At 35.5% G+C, this 14,833-nt stretch overlaps 3 protein-coding genes across 3 annotated transcripts; 2 read left to right on the top strand and 1 right to left on the bottom strand.

The window, feature by feature from the left end:
- Positions 1-3,319: 3,319 nt before the first annotated feature.
- Positions 3,320-5,255, top strand: LOC134259658 (uncharacterized). Its single transcript, XM_062742254.1, has 2 exons — positions 3,320-3,971; positions 4,516-5,255. Exons 1-2 carry the CDS (start codon positions 3,417-3,419, stop codon positions 5,230-5,232), a joined length of 1,272 nt encoding a protein of 423 aa, XP_062598238.1. The 5' UTR covers positions 3,320-3,416; the 3' UTR covers positions 5,233-5,255.
- A 687-nt stretch (positions 5,256-5,942) lies between these two features.
- LOC134259659 (uncharacterized) lies at positions 5,943-6,617 on the bottom strand. The gene has a single exon (XM_062742255.1). It carries the CDS (start codon positions 6,615-6,617, stop codon positions 5,943-5,945), a length of 675 nt encoding a protein of 224 aa, XP_062598239.1.
- A 5,156-nt stretch (positions 6,618-11,773) lies between these two features.
- On the top strand, positions 11,774-13,187 carry LOC134259657 (uncharacterized). Its single transcript, XM_062742253.1, has 2 exons — positions 11,774-11,828; positions 12,445-13,187. The coding sequence occupies exons 1-2, from the start codon at positions 11,774-11,776 to the stop codon at positions 13,185-13,187; spliced, it is 798 nt and encodes a 265-aa protein (XP_062598237.1).
- Positions 13,188-14,833: the final 1,646 nt, after the last annotated feature.

Below are 14,833 nucleotides of genomic sequence, written 5' to 3'. Positions count from 1 at the left end.
CTTTTTAAAAAATTAGCTTAAAAGAATAATAGATTAATCCCTTTTTTTAATAAAAAAAACATAAAATACGATTTCTTGCATTTTAAAAAGCATACTATAATTAACTGAAGGCTTCATGGTTGTTGTAGCTGTGAGTATATTCAAATACTAAAGCCATTATAGAGAACTTAATTTAGCTTGCAATTTGAAAACTTTAAATTTTATTTTGGCTTTGATAATTCAAAAATATCATTTGAACTAAGATAAATATACTCAGTACACTGTACGTATATTGTCTTAAAATTTTTTATATAAATTTGTAAAACGCACTATATACTACTATATTTACCATTAACATCAGCATGTTTCAATTAAAATAAATGAATAATGTATCCCTAAGTTATCTTCCCTGCACGGATGGATCAATGACATATAAGAAATTCTACAAATGAAAGCACAGGGACCATTCTTTAAAAATATTCTATTGCATACATAAACAACTCATCCGGAATGAAGCATGAAAGCAAACAGCAATGGTTTCCGTTCAAATTGAAAAGATAAAAAAAAGTTTGCAAAAACCTGTTCTCGCTTATCATAAGAATAGAACCAAACTTTCTTTTTTACATTTCTCATACAAAAACAGGAGGTCAAAGAATACATTATCCTTTTGGTAATAAAACTTAAGAGCAATGAAAAAAAAAATCTGTTGACTTGTGGCTTACCCTGTCACTCTCATTGTTATCTTTAACTTTTAAGATAAATAACATTTTTTTTTTACAGATATCACTAATATTTCTCATAAACTTATATTGCGCTCTTTCATATTTGTTCATTCATAAATTCATTTTTTAAATTCAAAACAATACACAAAAGAATTTACGAGCGTCATCAATATAAATTATTTGTGTACACAGGCTGCACATTCCAGTCTGACGTAACTTCAAACTGTAATGTGTAGCCTGTGTACATGAATAGATTTATAACTACGTCAAGAATAGAAATATTCCCTTCCTTCAAAAAATGTGTTTTCAAATCCTTGTAGTGTCCTCGAATTTATACGCATTGTTGAAAAATCGAATATATCTTAAATCAATAAACTAAATATATTCTAATTACTTTGAGTTGTTTGAACAAATATTTTGTCGCTGACGTCGTTTCAACTGTATTAAAACATATACTTTGAGTCCCGTTCAGACAGACAACCTCGCTTTTTCTGTCGAGTTTTGACACATATTTGTAAGGGTTTGTTGCTTATTACAGTCTATATATTTTTACAGCCAGGTTAGTAACCGATACTTAAGATATATTAAAAAAAATGTTCATAGCCTCCTTATTTGAGCTTCAGAAAATTTTAATTAAGCTTTGACTTTTTTTAAATAAAAAAATAATCATATTAATCCAAATACTTAATTTCAAATTTTTTGGCAGTAATCGACCCCCGAATTTTACCAAAATATAATCTGCCATTAATAAAAATTAAGTCTTTCTGACTTGGTTTTTCATGAGAAATATTTTGATATACATTAGATATAAATAGAACCATTTGTTTATACAAATACGTAATTGTCCACGAAGTTCTTGGACAACCCACGTAATTTTGCCTTGAATTAATGTATTAATTTGCTTTTGTGAATTCAAGTTTGCTTTTAATCTTTATCAATTCTCATGTACAATTAATGAAAATAAAAATAAGATTCATGAAGCTAATGAAATATATATTATATACTGTAAAGCGAGAATATTTGGCGCACTACTAATTTTAGCGCATTTTGAGCAAGAGCTACTGAGCGCTAAAATTTTTTTGTGCGCTAAAGGATTTCTAAATATCATTTTTGTGTGTGTTCAAAGCTTTAACATAAGTACATGTAAACCGGAATGCTCGATTACGTAATGTCGAAGGGTCATTGGATTTTATATACACACTAGCACTGCACATGTTATAATGAAGACAGAACGTTCCGCCAAATTTTAATTAAACTAAACTATTGTTACCCTAGTAGTTGTTACCCGATAATAATCATTAGCACTTTCAAAGTTTGGCTTCTCAGCGTGTCAATCATATATCGCCTCGAGGTAAACAATGCAATCAAGCATGGCGATTGAGCTTGCAGACAATGCCTGATTAGGATTACCGTTTTATCAAAGTAATTTTCTGTCGATGCACGCATTGTTTTAATATGATTTAAATGAGTAAATACTCCATTGCTTTTAATTGAAAATAAAAATAAAATAAAATTTTATCATTGTGCCACGTCCATGTGATAGCAACGCGTCTCGCGGTAAAGTTAACGAATGTTTACTGGTATGCGTTTTTATCCTGAGCTCATGAACAGATTTCATCCGGACCTTTTTTTTTTTCTAAAATATTGCATCAATTTTAAGTTCTAACATTAAAAACGCATTCTTCAATGCAAATTGGAATAAATATACAATGAAAAAACTGCGATTAAATTCCATTTAAGTAGGATTGAGCCAGGAACTATATTTTGTGGTGGACGTTTCATTACCCCCCGTTCACACATAGACGCCGCTTCTACTACGATCAAAGCGTGTCCAAAAGCGTGGGCGATCGTGACAAATCGCAGGAGACACGTCGCGGTGTCGTCATAAGCGTAATATGATCGCAGTAGGGTCTTCATGATCGGAGAGCTCTACGCTCTCACCACGCTTATTTTGAACATGTTCAAAACAAGCGTAGCGGGATCGTGGCCAATAAGAATCGGGATGAAGTCGTAAAAAGAGCGTAGTAGAAGAGCCGTAATCGTACAAGCAGCGCGGAAGCATCGTAGAGAGATCTTCATGATCGTAGTAAAAGCGCCGTAAGAGCGTAGGAACTTACCAAAGACGCTTACCCCCCGTTCACACATAGACGCCGCTTCTACTACGATCAAAGCGTGGCCGAAAACGTGGCCGATCGTGACAAATCGCAGAAGAAACGTAGTGTAGTCTTCATAAGCGTAGTATAATCGCAGTAGGGTCTTCATGATCGGAGACCTCTACGCTCTCGCCACGCTTATTTTGAACATGTTCAAAACAAGCGTAGTGGGATCGTGGCCAACAGGAATCGGGGTAAAGTCGTAAAAAGAGCGGAGTAGAAGCGCCGCAATCGTACAAGCAGCGCGGAAGCATCGTGGAAAGGTCTTTGTGATCGTAGTAAAAGCGCAGTGAAAGCGTAGTATAATCGGCAACCTATCAAGTACGCTCCTACAACGCTCACACTACGTTCTTACTACGTTCCCACTGCGATCTCTCTACGTTCCTGGCGACCCTTCTAAGACCTACAATGACGCCACGCCGATCATACCACGACCTCTCAGGCAGCTGGTTTTTTTTTAAGTTTGACCAAGCATCATCTGTCAATTACATGTATAGGGTGACGTAATAAGTGACGTTCATTTGCATTTGATACTTCGAACTTGCAACAGTAACAATATAAAATGCCCCGAAAACCGCGTGGGAGAGGCCGGGAAAAAGTTGCAAGTTCTGTGACTCAAGACCCCACAAATCCTGCTGAAGAAAATCCTGAAGCTGGGAATGAGCATGATGAACCTTCGACTGTTGAAGCTGGTGCTCTTCCCTCCACGGAAACGCCTCAGCCTGATGATCCCTCTGTTGAATTCAATGTAGAAGAAAGTAGTAATGTTCTTCAGCAAAAGCGCAGGAAAATGCAGGCAGACCTTACAGAGGACCAGGAGCAGACTATGGTTGAATGGCTCAGTGCACATCCAATCCTTTACAACAAAAAGCTAAAGGGGTATAAAGAAACCCAGAAGAAAGAATATCTCTGGAGGGAACAAGCTAATCTGCTTGGAAAAGACGTTGACATAATTAAAACCTGGTACAGTAGCATTCGAACAAGGTATGGGCGGCTGAAGAAAACGCGATCTGGTGCTTCCGATGAGGAATTAACAGAAAGGGACAGTTGGATTCTGCGTGAGTTTGGTTTCCTGCAGCCCCATATCATTGAAGTCAAAAAACGCACCGCTGTTAGTGTAAGTAGATAACTATTTAAACATTATAGGTTCGAAATAATGTCATATGCTTGTATGTTGATGCCTTTGGAACAAACGAATTTCCAAGCAAAAACTGAAGAGAAAAAATGGTTTAATAAGCATATACCACCCCCCCCCCCACACACACTTTTTTTCCACCTCTACCTCTACCTCTACTATTGAAAATGTTCATTGAAAGGTTGGTTGCCCCCCCCCCCCTTTTATAAAAAAATTCTGGTACTTAAAGAACTTGGTTTAGAAAAAAATTGGCCTCAACCCCCCCCCCCCCCCCAAAAAAAAAAAACGGTGTTTTTGTAATCCTTTTTATTTTATTTATCTATTTTATTTTTTTTGGCTTGTCAACTTTTTCAAATAAGTATTTTTTTTTCTCTGGCTCCCCCCATTTCAAAAGTGATGCTATATACGTTGCTGTTTAATTACGTAGTAATTAAAAAGCCAACAATAGGACAACGCGATGTTTGTTAATTTTCATTACAGAAGAAAATGTTGATAATGTATCAATTCTTACTTATTTTCGTAACAGATGACGGCGAAGTTGGTCCCAACTAACCCCGAAGAGACTTTGACATCAGACTCTACTGAAGCCCAAGCTGATACTGCTTGTACAGACTCTCTTCACGTTAACGCCCTCGATGATTCCGCTACAACGGTATCCACTTCCACAAGTGTATCTTCAACATCAACGTACTCAAGAGCCTCCCGAACTCAAAACCGGTCCTCTGATGATCCAATCTTAGCAGACCTGGCAAGTAGTCGGGAACAGCTTATTAACTTGCAGCAAGAGTTGCTGGGTCGCATCAAGAATACACCTGAACCTAATGAGCGTGATGCCTTCATGGAGTGGGTTAAGAAAGCCGTGGCAGGCCTAAATAAGTCTCTTTGGCGCCGCTTCCAGACTGACGTTCAACAACTGGTGAGCCGCTATATTGACATGCAGGAGAAGCAGCAACAACAGATCCAGCCAAGACATGATCTTTCCTCAAACAAGGATAGTGATTCCTGTTCCGTACAGTGGCAGCCTAATCCCACACAATGGCCATCCCAAGTCGTCAATACAACGTCTGTGTGGGGATCTCAGGAACGTGCTTGGGTGCAGAAGCAGCAGTTTCAGCAGCAAGACAAGCAAGCAGGTACCCCTCCCGTTAGTAGACCTTCACAAGAGGGATCAAGTGTGGTGTTCGCAGGCCTAAGCTCTCTTTTAGAAATGGATGACGGACAACATGAACGCCAGCAGCAGTAAACGCTAATCAATACAATACATAGAAGACACATGCAGTTCTAGCAATATCACTTTATTTTTAAATTTGCAGCAGTCTAACTTCTAAAAGTTATTTTGAAGTCGTGTCAGACATGCAGGTAATTGACATTAGTAGTTCATTTTGATTTTAAAATCAGATCAGTTAGATTTGTGATGTACCCTGTTTATATGTACAATTTTGTGCATTTATTTAGTTTTACCTCGTGCATGTTAGCTTCTTGTCTCCAGGCACCGGGCTCCGTATTGTGATTATCATCTTCCTGGTCAAGTTGGGCATTTTGTAAAGCCGGGTCGCGCAATCTCATTTGGTTATGAAGGCAAACACAACACTCAATGATGTCTTGTATCACTGCTGGGAATTGCTGCATGATTGTAAGTAATACCTGCCATCTTTGTGCCAAAATACCAAAAGCATTTTCAATCACACGGCGACCCCTTGATATTCTGTAGTTTGTGATTAAGTGCTCTCTAGTTAGACCCCTTTGCGAATAAGGCTTCATCAAATATGTCCTCAACCCAAATGCATCATCTCCCAGAATAAAGTAGGGCATCGGCTCGTTGTCATGAGGAAGTGGGTCTGGCACTGGAAATCCAATTGCTCTGTCTTCGAGGCACTTCTTCAACTCAGATTCGTTAAAAATTTGAGCATCAGACATTGAACCAAGACCTCCGCAGTCAATCCATAGAAATTTTTAATCAGCATCTACCAGTGCTAGTAGCACTACGGAAAAGAAGTGCTTGTAATTGTGGTAAAGCGAGCCACTGTTCGGGGGACATCTAATGGCCACGTGTTTGCCATCCAGGGCCCCGCATGCATGTGGGACATTCCATCTGTTCTTGAACTCGTCTGCTATGAGAGACCATTCATCTGGAGTTGTTGGACATTTTATTACTTTGTCTTTAAATTCTGCACAAATAGCCTGGCAGACCTCAGGAATGAGACACGCTATCGTATTCTTAGGCACTCTGAAGTTATACATTAAACTAGGGTACTTATCTCCTGAAGCGAGATGTCTGATAGTAATAGCAAGCTTGACACCTGGTTCAAGCGCTTTCCTCCAGCCTGTATCTTTCTTCTGAATCCTGAGCCCAACTCTCTGGAGCAGATCATCAAACATCGCTGGTTCCATCCTCAAAAAGTTGAAGAAAGAATTGGTGTCTTCCATTCTGAGTTCTCGCAGAAGTGTGTCATACTGTCCAAACTGGAGCCTCCTATCTGCAGATAGCCATGGCCGTACCCAGTATCTCCTTGGCCTTCTTCTGCGCCTCAACCTGTAAACTATCTGTTCAATTTCAAGTTCCACTAACATTTGTTGTTGCTGAAGTAAAGCCATATGAATCAGATTAGCATTCATATGTCCGTTCATGTCTGAAGTTTGGACAGAAGAGAACAATATGTTTTAAACCCAAGATATAAATACATCATCGCCTAAATCGTACTAGAAGCGTATTACAATCGTAGTATGACCGGCACCACCGTAGCGATATCGTCGTACAGTCGTCTAGGTCTGTGTAGCGTCGTAGTATGATCTTGAATATCGTAGTGGTATCGTAGCATAAACGCAGTAAACACGGCTGCTGGTCGGCAACGGTCTTCGTAACATCGTAGAAGAAGCGTGTTACCAGCGTGTTTGACGTAGGAGCATCGTAGTACGGTCGTAATGAAGACCATAATTTGCCAAATTGCTCTGTTTAGACGCCGATCGGCTACGATCTGCACCGATCTTAAACTTTTTAAGATCGTGGCTTGATCGGGATGATCGCCGTAGAGTCGCAGCTCTGTGTGAACGGGGGGTTATACAACGCTCCCTCTGCGTTCGTACTACGTTCTCACTACAATCTCTCTACGCTCCTGAGGATCCTACAAAGACCTACTATGACCTTACGCCGATCATATCACGACCTATCAGACAGGAGTTTGTTCTTATAGCGCTGATATTTGACCAATCATCATCTGTAAACTACATATAAATGGGGACACTATACTTGAGGATCATTTACCATTGAGCATTTTCACATCTTATTACAGTTATAATTGAAATTGTCCTTAAACCATGTGGTAAAGGCCCAAAACAAACTGTGGTCGTAAGATATGCATCATCGCTAAAATCGTACTACAAAAATCTGCGGTTGCAAGATATATTTTCATCACCGCCAAAATCATAGTAGAAGCGTAATGCAAACGTAATATGATCGGCACCACCGTAGAGACATCGCAGTATAGTCATCTAGGACTGTGTATCGTCGTAGTATGGTCTTCAATGTCGTAGTGGCAGCGTAGCGTAAACGCAGTAAACACGGCTGCTTGTCGGCAACGGTCTGCGTAACATCGTAGAAGAAGCGTGTTAGCAGCGCGTTTGACGTAGGGACATCGTAGTACGGTCGTAACGAAGACCATAATTTGCCAAATTGCTCTATTTAGACGCCGTTCGGCTGCGATCTGCCCCGATCCAAAACAAATTCAGATCGTGGCTTGATCGTGATGATCGCCGTAGAGTCGCAGCTCTGTGTGAACGGGGGGTTAGAAGAAACTGATCAATATATCCCTTTTTTACTACAGTTGTATACACAGTACTGTTAATTTCAGATTCCTATTTTCCATGCTGGTTGCACACAAAGCTGTTTTTGCACAAATGATATCCTGGTTCTGAAACATCTATCAAATCATTTCTTATGAATATTGTAAATACATGTAAATACATGAACATTCTAAAAGTTCAGGAAAAAAATGAGCCAATTTCAACACAAAAAATTTATTTTAAGTAATATTTAAAACATTACGTCATATACCCCCTTTTTGATGATTACAATTTAAAAATAATTTTCTTGCTTATCAAAGGAAGAATCACAAATCTGAGAGTGCTGGAAGATCAAATCATTAATTATGTGAAGCAATTTGGAACTTTTTCTTAGTAACCATTTTAAAGTGTGTTCCTATACTTTATCTTAGTCCATGTTTTATTCGGATAAAAATAATGGAGGGAAAACGTTGAAGAAGTAGTTTATGATTAAAACACAAAAATTAGTGCAAGTAAGTCCAATTAAGTGTACTGTAGCGCCAAAAGAAGCATATTAGCCACATTTTGTAATTTGATTTTTTATTTAGCTTTTTGAGTATAAATTAGAAATATACTTGACAAAAAGTTTTACCTTAGATATCAGGAACCAACCTCGGTAAAAATAAAACATAATGTAAAGAATATAAGAACATAAAATAATAAATACGTAAATACATAAAGATATATATTCATGTAAAAGACAGTACAATAAATCAAAACAAATGAATAATATTATGAATTCAATATATTAAAAAAAACGCTTATTGCTGCTTGAATTTACATTTTTTCTTGTTTTGTCTTAAGCGTATCGGCGACCGGTATATGTACCAGTATTTCATTTATTGTATTCAACTTCAGTCCAGTAAGTTTTTTTTTTTAATTTATATAAAGATATAAGCCAAACTAAATGCAAAATGAAGTGCTTTGAATCTGATTTCATGGACTTTCCCCTGATATGGTAACACTCAGTTAATGATACACATCATGAACAGAGTGAACCAGTATGAGGAATGCATTGGTGTTTTGAGAGAGTACTCATGATGGGTGTGTTTGTGAATATGAGGATGAGTGTATGTACATGCGTTTGTGTGGTTGTACCTCTGGGCTCTTACCCAAGAGGTGTATTTTATTGTATATATGCCATTTTTCAACGCGGGGAATCATTCATGTGGAATTACGTTGTGGCTGGTTGTAGAACTCAGAACTCAATCAAACTGCTCTTACAACCGAAATAGTCCGCGTACATCGGAACGTGTCCTTAACATAGTTAAGTTTAGGCTCCTGTTGACAATTTAAGTACACAACCCAACGGAAAATGCCTCGATAGGGAGGTACTTTCGAAACAAGATTCAGTGCACTCCACAAGGCGTTACTTGATGAGTCCTATATAAACCCCTGAAGAATTAAATTAAAGTAATGCGCTGTGTTATTCTTATATGCATAATTTCTTTTCATTTAAGTAATCGTTCACTAAAAAGAAACCGTTTTCACATCAGAAAATTAACAGAAATATTTGTTGCATAATTGTTTCATTTGAATTGAATAAAGAATTTACAACAATGAAGTGAAATGCATTCATAGATCTCAAAAACTTTGTTATTAGGTACGCCTTAATGGAGACATGTTTACTTTCATTTTAATATTGAATTTTAAAATAGGTACTTTTTGGGCATCAAAATGATACATTGTTCTTACATTATACAAAAATGTCTTTAATACTCTGGTGATTTTGAAAAACTGATTTCAAAGGATAGAATTCTATATCAGGTCCTTAAAAAAGAGCTGTAATTGAGAGTAGCTTCCACTGAATTTTAAATTATCTACCAAAATGCACTCTTCTTTGCAGGTGAAAAAAATCTATTGCAATTTGAAATGCTATTCACAAGGATTTAAAAAGGTGAAAAAATAAACGATTGAAAGTTCTATGATATTTACAATGTTACAAAGCTTCAAACTGTGTGAAGTTCAGATGTTCAACAATTTAAGTAAAAACGAACGCTTTGTCATAAATTTATTAAGTTGATTCCTCAACGTATTTCAATATAAATTACCATTTCTTTTTTAATATTTGCATATCCACTGCTCTCTCTCACTATGAACAGATAGTCATCAATTGCGTTCATAGGGTTATTCAATGAACATGGCATTATGAATAGCAATAGCTCTGCTGGCATATTTTCCATGATGCGCTATATATTATTGCAAATTAAAAAAACTTACCAAAACTTACCAAAAGTGCATTTGTATATGTTTACGGCTTTTTTGAAACTATGTAAATTATTAAAAATGAAATTAAGATACTTCAGTTGTATTTGTTAAATAAGCAATTGTCATACAAATACATGAGACCTTTGTCACAATTTCCTATTGGTCGTTCTCAAAGATAATAGACATTTACTCCACTGTTATAATTAATACTTCTTTGTTTTTATATCAGTTCACATCCGGTAAAAAATTCTTGAAGTGTATTGAAAAATCGACAAGGTTTGGTGTAAACTTGTAAGATACCAGTCATTAAGGGTTAAGACCTATCATTTGCTTTTTTTTTCTATCTTTATTAGAATTTTTGTTTCTCTTATCAAAAAGGAAGAGTGGCAGATTTATTAAATCTGAGCTCTATAATATTTCATTAGTTATTTTAATTTAAAAGAAAGTCGGAGTTAGCTCTCTTGCAATTATCCTCAACATTTTCATAAGGAGAAGAATGATAATCAATATCTAGTTTATCGAATAAACAAAATAAAATTGTTTAGAGGGAGGGGTATATCAATTAAGAGCAGCTAACAGTAAGCAGCTAAATATGGTATAAGCAATTCCTTTCTCCTAAGTTTTGATATTCGACTTCAATATCTTACACAAGTATGCAAATTTGTCGCGGAAACTTGTTGCCAATGTTATATGAAAATTCTTTTTTTTTTTTTAATAATTATAACGATATGTTATTATATTATAAAGCAATGCTAGTTATCATCTAATTATTGAATTTAGAGAAAAATATATATGAAAAAAATATTTTAAGAGAGGTTGCAATTCTATAGAAATAAATGCATATGTTCAACAAATAATTGATTATTGGAAGTATCAAAAGACTGTGACTGCGGCTTGAATAATGAAACGTTAACATATAAATTATTGCAATAAAATTGATCTTCGTAAAAATGAAAACAATTGACTACTACACATGCTCTTAAATGACTTGTTCGCTTAGAGATCAATTCAATAGGTAATTTTAACTTTATACTTTGGTTTACCGTTTTAAACTCCCAATACATATTTTGTGTACGGACTTTCCCTATTAAGAATTAAAGGTCCAAGCAGATTATCCTGTATAGAAATACCACTGGACATTTTCATAAAAGATTAATAATACACAATGGAATGTCCTCAACAATGGTTGGAAGAAAATAGCCACATAAACAAGTAATGAAATTTTATTGATTGAAAGAACTTGCAACGATAAGCAATTTATTCTAAAGAAATGCATCACCTCCAAAATGACCTGGGATTTTACGACATCTGACTCTGCTATGGATGAAAACTTATTTTTCCACATCTGACACGGCTATGGATGGTTCCGACTTATTTGATGATCTCTAAGGATCCGGGATCTTCGAATTAATGAATCTTTTTACCTCACAAATGGGTTTTTGTGAAGCTGTGGATACGTTTAATTGGCTTTAGCAGTCATTGAACCTGAATCAATGCAGTAAATATGTAAGTATGTGAATTCATGATAAATATGTTTCATATAAAGAAAATCCGAATTCTTATTACTAAATTTTCTTTTTCATATAAGGACAGGATATACATATGTTCATCAATGTAAAAAAAACTTTAGATTGATTTTATTCTTGTCTTAAATGAAAAAATGGAATATCTTGACAAACAGTTAGGATAAATGTTATTAATGTACTTTTTAAAACTTTTAGATGCAGTAAACAGCATATACATGCATTCACATAAACATGTCACCGGACAACTTTCAAAAAAGAGGATTATTACCTTGGAATTTAATAGAAGGTAAGTTTTAATAGTTTAGATCATGAAAACACTACAAAAGAGTGAGTTCATTCTACATTTTTTTTAATCTAAAAAAATAGATTGAACTTTAAAAGAGTCTTAATATGGCATGTAGACATTATTGTATTTATATAAGCTGTGTTATGAACTAATTATAAAAAAATATCTGATTATATATGCTTATTAAATAACTAATATTAATAATACGGTTATCACAGATAATGATTATATTTTATTTTGTTTAAATTCACTGTGATGTGAAATAAATAACAAACAAATAAAACATAATCCAAATAACTGATTTAATTACAGGTTATCTTTTCTCCTTGGAGTTAGGTTCCATCCACAATGAACTGGTGTCAGCATCGAAAAGCAGCTTTCCTATTTATAATTGGATTCTTATGCCTTGTCTTTATGAAGTACAGTTCATTCATTTTTGACAGAGATCTGGAACGTGATTTCAAATTTGTACGAAACGTCATCGTACCAAAAAATGTTTCATCAATTAATAGCACTTTACAACTAACCAAACCCACTCAAAAGTCAGAAACAAATGTAATTTTTTCAAAACTTTGGAAGCATTTGCGAAAGCCTCATACATACAGTCCTTTTCCAGAACCAGTAGACAAACATTACTCCCAAGCCAGTCAAGATCTAGCTGTGTATAACATATTTCGTAAGAAAGAAGGATTCTTTATTGAAATGGGAGCTTACGATGGTAAGGTTCATTCCAATACTTTGTGGTTGGAGAGAAAACATAATTGGACAGGATTATTGATAGAAGGAAACCCAGTATCATGTCCCTACATTGACCGCGTCAAACGCAACGCGTGGCGTCTGTGCGTATGCGTGGCACATAAAAATGAAACAACATTTATAGAAGGGGACGAATTAGGGGGTTCTGAAAAAGACATGGCGGACAGTCATGTCATTCAATTGAAAGGATACAAAAGGACCAAAGTACCTTGTTTTCAGTTAATTGACATTTTACAATTAATTGGTGTTTTCCACATTAATTACTTTTCGTTGGATGTTGAAGGAGGAGAAATAGCGGTGCTAAACAGCATGAGAGAGCAGTTAATTTCTAGACAAATAATTGTTGATGTATGGACCATTGAATATCGAGCTTGGGCAGGACCAAGATTTGATTGGGCTAAAGGAAAGGAAAATCTGGCAAATTATCGAGCCTTTTTCAAAGAGATAGGAGGATACGCCGAACACTCACAATTGGCTTACGAGTCACGTACGCTAGAAGATGGTCACTATCTTGATGTTGTATTTGTATATATAGAGACCTGGTGTAAAGGACACAGTTCACTTCCAAACGGCAAAACAGAATGTTCATCATTACCTCATTAAAGCATATCATGTGCATTACAATATTGTCAGTATTTTTCTTCTCTTCCAGAAAGAAAAAAACAAGATTTTTTTAACAAAATTTTATAAAATGTCTCCGAGTCTGACATAAATAAGATCTTGTATACCAAAGGGTCACCTACAGAAGTAAGACATACATCACACATTGCAATACAATCAGCAATCTTTGGCTGACTCCTTACAAAATTCGGATGTGATCAGTCGGGAATAAATGTCAAACCAATGCATTTTTTTCCGCTGGTACCGCCATCTAACTCATAGCAAAAAGTTTCCTATCTTGAATTTTGTTGCATTTTTTCTGCTTCTAAACTATCAAAGATGAAATAAAGTGTTTGGCATGCCACCGAGAAACTCGGATGTCAAAGAATGATATTTGGGTCACATGATTTTATTAGGAAAATGGGAGAACATCGTCCGAGATTGATGTGTGAGGCACAAGCCATCAGAGAAGATATCATTCCTCGTATTAAACATAACAGAACATCGTAGGGCATCGATCTTTTCAATTAAATAAAAAAAACAAAACTTTTACGTGGCACCTAGGAATATATTGTAATTATATCATTATAATATCAATTGATGTGTTTGCTTTTCTGAGAAGTAAAATATGTCTTGTCCTTTCTTCATTCATTTAACAATTTTACATTCCTCTGTTAACAGCGGCAAATTTTCTCTCATAAAGCATTTCAAAGATTAAGTAAAATATACATTCGCAATAGGTTGCTACAAAATCAGTTATCGGATAAAATTTCCCCAAACAAGGAACTGGATACGATATAAAGAACCATGTCATAACTGGATCTTTCAATGCAACCAGCTGTTCTTCAGTGGTGGAATAATGACCTTGTCAGCAAATACAATCTATCATTAAGTCCATGATGACCGTCTAATTGCCAAGCCATTGTTAAACAATTGTCTATGACTTTTTAATGTTTTGTCGGCCATGACAGAAGGAAGCATATGGGGGTGTGGTCGACAGGAGATGTTTGCTCCTCCATGGCACCTGATCCCACTTTTCATTTTTAGTGATTTGTGATTGCGCTGATATGGACTCTTTTGCTTGATTTCTGTTCTTTTTTTTTTTTTTTTAATAAATGCAAAACCAGCAATAACCGTATAGTTTAATGTATTATTTACTTGAGTATTCATAGATTATTGATCATACAATGCCTCTTTTCAAGCACTAAATCCATAATTATTCTAAAAATATAAGCAGGATATTTCGAGACAAAACACCTTCAAGTATTTGCAATGTATCTTCGATGCTCAGATTGGAAAAATAATGACCAGAATTTAAAAAAAACTTGACGATTTTAATTATGGGTTCATTTACAGTAGTATTTAAAGCTTTTTGTACGTTTTATTGTTTTGAGCTTTTCTGATTCAAACTTACAAGTGAGCTATAAACTATGCTCAAAGAAAATAAAACTCAAACGTAGAGTAGGTGTTATTTTAAAAGTATCTGCAAAGCTTTTCAAAATAAGAATACCTTATTCCTTGGCCAAGCAAACCAAAGCTGTTTTCACATATATTTTCACAATTCATTATGGAATAATGACTCTTAATTTATAGAAATTAAGGATTTATTCGTAAACGTCAATGCAAACCAAGTTCTCAGAAATAAAACA

Source organism: Saccostrea cucullata, unplaced genomic scaffold (assembly GCF_032062105.1).
Source record: "Saccostrea cucullata isolate Sc308-1 unplaced genomic scaffold, CSIRO_AGI_Scuc_v1 ctg19014, whole genome shotgun sequence".
Classification (NCBI taxonomy): Eukaryota; Metazoa; Mollusca; class Bivalvia; order Ostreida; family Ostreidae; genus Saccostrea; species Saccostrea cuccullata.
The sequence above is the reverse complement of the archived record's forward strand: the minus strand, read 5'-3'. Positions and strand labels throughout refer to the sequence as shown.

Excerpts from the sequence above, each read along its gene's own strand:
- LOC134259658 (XM_062742254.1), top strand. The coding sequence starts at position 3,417 with ATGCCCCGAAAACCGCGTGGGAGAGGCCGGGAAAAAGTTGCAAGTTCT. Across the intron at positions 3,972-4,515 it reads AAAAACGCACCGCTGTTAGT|ATGACGGCGAAGTTGGTCCC; the intron begins GTAAGTAGATAA and ends TTTTCGTAACAG.
- LOC134259659 (XM_062742255.1), bottom strand. The coding sequence starts at position 6,617 with ATGAACGGACATATGAATGCTAATCTGATTCATATGGCTTTACTTCAG.
- LOC134259657 (XM_062742253.1), top strand. The coding sequence starts at position 11,774 with ATGTCACCGGACAACTTTCAAAAAAGAGGATTATTACCTTGGAATTTA. Across the intron at positions 11,829-12,444 it reads ACCTTGGAATTTAATAGAAG|AACCAGTAGACAAACATTAC; the intron begins GTAAGTTTTAAT and ends GTCCTTTTCCAG.